Source organism: Poromitra crassiceps, assembly GCF_964638095.1.
Source record: "Poromitra crassiceps genome assembly, chromosome: 11".
NCBI classification, from domain to species: domain Eukaryota; kingdom Metazoa; phylum Chordata; class Actinopteri; order Beryciformes; family Melamphaidae; genus Poromitra; species Poromitra crassiceps.
The window spans coordinates 48,795,125-48,800,460 of record NC_139643.1 but is presented as its reverse complement, the minus strand read 5'-3'; the positions used below and the strand labels follow the sequence as shown (position 1 = coordinate 48,800,460).

General features: G+C 45.6%; 1 protein-coding gene across 3 annotated transcripts in view; it reads right to left on the bottom strand.

Moving 5' to 3' along the window:
• sdc2 (syndecan 2) overlaps positions 1–4,392 on the bottom strand; it is an 87,196-nt gene extending 82,804 nt beyond the window's left edge. For all 3 annotated transcript variants that reach the window (XR_014553164.1, XR_014553165.1, XM_083646417.1), the window contains exon 1: positions 4,003–4,392. Coding sequence is in view for 1 of the 3 variants with exons in the window: in XM_083646417.1 (XP_083502543.1) it covers positions 4,003–4,062 (60 nt within the window). In the remaining 2 variants the exon portion in view is untranslated. The remainder of the gene's footprint in view (positions 1–4,002) is intronic.
• Positions 4,393–5,336: the final 944 nt, after the last annotated feature.

Below are 5,336 nucleotides of genomic sequence, written 5' to 3'. Positions count from 1 at the left end.
TGTAACAACAACACAGACATTCCATAGAGTTTTGAGTCTCTCTCCAACACCCCCCCCCCCCTCCCCCGGGGAAGCCAGGCTCTCAGACCAAGTCCAAGGCCTCTGTGAAGTGATCCCTTTGAGTCAGACAGTATGTGAGACAGACAGACAGACAGACAGACAGGCAGACAGACAGACAGACAGTGTGTGTGAGACAGACAGTGTGTGTGTCTGAGACAGACAGACAGTGTGTGTGAGACAGACAGTGTGTGTGTCTGAGACAGACAGACAGTGTGTGTGAGACAGACAGTGTGTGTGTCTGAGACAGACAGACAGTGTGTGTGAGACAGACAGTGTGTGTGAGACACAGACAGTGTGTGTGTCTGGGACAGACAGTGTGTGTGTGTGTGAGACAGACAGACAGACAGAGTGTGTGTGTGTGTGAGACAGACAGACTGTGTGTGAGACAGACAGACAGTGTGTGTGAGACAGACAGTGTGTGTGTGTGTGTGTGTGTGTGTGTGTGTGAGACAGACAGGCAGTGTGTGTGAGACAGACAGACAGTGTGTGTGAGACAGACAGACAGTGTGTGTGTGTGTGTGAGACAGACAGACAGACAGACAGACTGTGTGTGTGTGTGTGAGACAGACAGACAGACAGTGTGTGTGAGACAGACAGTGTGTGTGTGTGTGTGTGTGTGTGTGTGTGTGTGTGTGTGAGACAGACAGACAGTGTGTGTGAGACAGACAGACAGACAGACAGTGTGTGTGAGACAGACAGTGTGTGTGTGTGTGTGAGACAGACAGACAGTGTGTGTGAGACAGACAGACAGACAGTGTGTGTGTGAGACAGACAACACTACACTCAGAAGTCCCCGTAAATCACAGATGTGAAGGGGAGGCGAACAACACCCCCACTTCCCACCGAAACATGACACAAATTACAGAGCGCCACATCTGGCCACGGCCGCGCACCAAAACATGGCTCCAAGTCTTGCCTCAGTTCCTGGACACACACACACACACACACACACACACACACACACACACACACACACACACAAAACTGGACAACGTGACAAAAACAGCCTGACAGAGGAGAGGGCCCACCGGAGGAGGAGGCCGCTAGGCTCCGCCTCCACAATATGTTGACCACCGTCTAACGAGGTAAACAACAACACGTGAAAGCGTTGTCCCGATGTCTTTTGCTATTCTCACTCTCCAGCTGGTTCTGTCGTGTGGTGTTGTGCCAAAATAGCTGTTTCTCTCCCAATGAAAGTTTCAACATGTGAAGAGACTGGCGCCGTGCTAGATGCATTAAGCAGGCCGGGTGGCCAAACTAAGGCCCGCGGACCAACGGCGGCCCGTTGCCCGCCATGAATTTTGATTATTATTATTTTTTTAAGTAGGCTACATCGTATATAGATGCATTGACCATAATATACTGAATTTTGTTGAAATTATCTCTGTCTTAACCTCTTATTGGCAAATAAACCAATCATTGAAAAGAAAATGTGAAAAGATACAGGGATTACCATTGTAATAGGTGAGGTGAGCACATCAATAAACTACTGTAATGTCAACAATTAAACTGTTCAGTAGTTATTTTGATAGAAAATAATTTTTGATGGCACGTTTTTTTCTTCTTCTAAAAACACAGCTTTTCTTTCAGTGTAACAGGTTGAAAAGTGCCGGGCTTAATATTGTTTGGTCTGCGACTCCTTATATTGTTCTGTATGTAGCCCGCCCTACTAACCCATAACCAAAAAGGTTTAGCCACCCCTGCATTACTGGCTGTGTGTAATAAGTAAGCATGCAAGCTGAAATAGTACATTTACTCATAATAAGCATTTTGGATGATCTTATTTTGTTTGTTTTGGCTAAATATTGTTCTGAGAAATGGTACGTTTAAATTTATGGGCAGACTGACAGTGTCTAGCAATCAGATTATAATGGCTCTTGCTGACATTACTAAGAGTGATACGAGGTATACATCATGCTTCTGGAAACACTGTCGCCAAAGTTTGTAGATCTTTTAATTTATATTTTTTAATCCTTTTTACAGTTTCCCACAACGTCGCATTGTTGGGGCAAGAGCATGTGTGTTTCTAATGCACTTCTAAATGTTTCCTGTATTGTTTCCTGTACTGTATGTCTCTTTATGGACCCAATTGTGTCTGAAATAAAAGTTGATTGATTGATTGATTGATTATTTGATCATGGGGGGGGGGGGGGGGAACAAAAGAACAGCCCTGTTGTGGCAAGGTAATTAAAACAGACATAATGATGCACCTAAAGCAGGTTAGCATGCAGTGCCAATATGGAGAATCAATGCCATGTGTCAAGTTCCATCGGAGCAGATTTGGCTTCAGAGGACACAGATAAGAGGAGGCGGATATTGATCAGGTAGGTGTGTGTGTGTGTGTGTGTGTGTGTGTGTGTGTGTGTGTGTGTGTGTGTGTGTGTGTGTGTGTGTGTGTGTGTGTGTGCGCGCGTGCGTGTGCTGTGTGTGTGTGTGTGTGTGTGTGTGTGTGTGTGTGTGTGTGTGTGTGTGTGTGTGGTAGACGAGATACCATGCCAATAATTACAGTGAAGGGGCTCCTATTTTGCCAAAATAAGGTGGATTCCTGAATAATTTGGGTGCAAGGATCTCGGGATATTATGACAATTATATTCAAATATTCAAATGTTCAATGAACATTGAACATTTGAATATAATTGTCATAATATCCCAACTCCCATGATCCTTTCCAAGATCCACGATGTGTGGCCAGATACAGCTATAACATGTGTAGCCTATTATAGATATATAGATGACCTCACGCAAAACGACTCATTAAACACAACGGTCTGAATCAGCTAATTGGACAAGCGGTTCTGAAAGAGAGTCGGCAGCGCTGCGACAAGCGACAAGAAGTCACAACCCACAGAGAAACTACACAGGAGGAGGGGGGGAGGGGAGCAGTTATGACAGGCCGCACATGAAGTGACTGTGACGGCTTTACAAACCCCGTCTCATGCCAACAACCAGGCCAATTTGCAGGCTGATAGCCTGCACACAGTTAGCAGGCCAAGACACAGTTCAAGAACTTATGGGGGGGGGGGGGGGTCCCATGCCCGATAGCCACATAATTAAAAAGAAAAAGTTCGGATATTGATCATGTGAGGTGTCCGTCCCAATTGGAGACAAATCGTCTTAATGAAAAGCATTGGAACGGCGTGACAGCCTGGTGCGCCGCCGCATGGCTCCAATAATGACCTATATTGATTTAATAACAGTTTGAGTCATCTGATCAACCACGAGAAAATCACTAGCGACATTATAGCCGCTCTGCGGTGCACTCACTGCTGCTCAATGCTTCATATTTCCGATCACGGTCATATCAATAATAGTTTTATGTGATGTCACGAATCAAATAAAACGCAAATCAACTGCATTTATCCATGACCGACAGAGGTGCCTTTAATCTGCTCCATACTCCACACACACACACACACACACACACACACACACACACCACTGCTGCTGAGTGCAGCTCGGGAAGGAAAATAGCCTGTTATTATTACCCAGATAGATCATCTACTATGAAGAATGAGAGACGAGTAGAGAAGCACGTTGACCCGCAGGTTCTGATTCTGAGCGGCTTGCCACGTACTCCGTGTATTTGGGTAGTCGGTGTATTTGATGCGTAAAGACAAACAACGCTGACTTTTGCGACGCGTTGAAAAGCAGCAGGCTATCGGTCTCCTGCTTGGTTGTCAAAAGACTATAGCCATAGGCAACTTATTGTTCCCCTGCCAAAGCTGCCATTGAACACCATACTCGTTCCAAAGTCCATTTCAGAAGATACAATTTTATGCTATTAAATCTATCAGACTACACGCGATCATGCTGCGACTCCTTTTCAATGTGGCCAAAGACGCATGAAAAAGCAATGAGTGGTCTCTGGATCCAAGTTGCCTTTCTCTCTCTCTCTCCGCACACACACACAGCACGCGTTCAAGTTCTCTCTCCAAAACTTACCCTTTCCCCGGAGAGGAAGACCGTCAGTCCGAGGGTCAAAAGTATCCAAACGTTCCTCATTATTCCTTTTGTCAATTAAAAATGCGAAATGTCGACGCTTCTTCGCCCCTTCTTTCTCCCTCTCTCTCTCTCGTCTTCTTGCACCCTTCGCTCCAACTCCTGGCGCTTCTCTCTCTCTCTCTCTTTCTCTCTCTCTCTCTGGAGTGGGATCCCACCGGATACGTGTTGCGTTTGGGTTCTTCCTCCCCCCGCACAGCCAGCCACTTTCCCCCTGACAAGGCTACAAATAGCCGAAGCGCACAGTTTATAACAAAACACAAGTCCTCCGTGCGCTTTTGTCAAAGCCCGTTGTTGAGATCCGGACGGACGACGACCTGCTCTCTCTCTCTCTCTCTCCCGTACCGCCCCGTGTGCACTTGGAATAACGAGGACAAAGTGTAAAAGCACGACTGGCGCTCCGTTTAGTGCGCCCTATTCGGCCATGTCACCGCGTCACCCGCTACACCGAGAGAGAGGGAGGGAGAGAGAGAGAGAGAGAGAGAGGGAGAGAGAGAGAGACACACACACACACACACACACACACACACACACACACACACACACACACACACACACACACAGACAGAGAGAGAGAGAAGGGGGGGGGGGGGGTATGAATTCACAGCAATAATATAGCAATATTAAAGGAGATATAAAAAAAATACAGTAATACGGCAATTTGTGTGACACGCAGGCGGAATTGCGTATTATCGGAATATTGCAGTGATTTTTCAATGGGGAGGTGGGATGAGAGACTTGAAATGACTGACAGCTATTTCAACCTATGGTCCATCCATGCAAAATGATGCAAATCTCTGTATAAGCCGGCACACCAAACATAAATCAACCCTTTTCAACATTATAGCCTACATAGCTATCATCATTATTAAAATAAGTGCAATATGCCACTGTGGATCCACACTTTTATTCAGTCACTAAACTGAATTGCAATATAGCATAAAATCGTTTGTTCTGTTTTGTTTCCATGTTATTATGAAGCAGTGAATACATCTAGTCAGCTGTAGGTAGGTAGGCTTATATCAATCATATTTTTATGGTAGGCATACTAATAATGGAATCAATGCAGCAGTCGTCATCTTCTAATACAGCACACACTATCCCGTGGAAAGCTACAGCAGTAGCTTACAGAAGTCAGATGAAATGAAACATTACATGAGTTACATCAGTTTTGACCATGCAGGGTGATACACGAGTTCAGCCATTTATGGGCGCAGTCTCCCCCTACTGGTCTAAATAAAAACAAACCCCATTTTATTCCCTCCTCCTCTTACAGT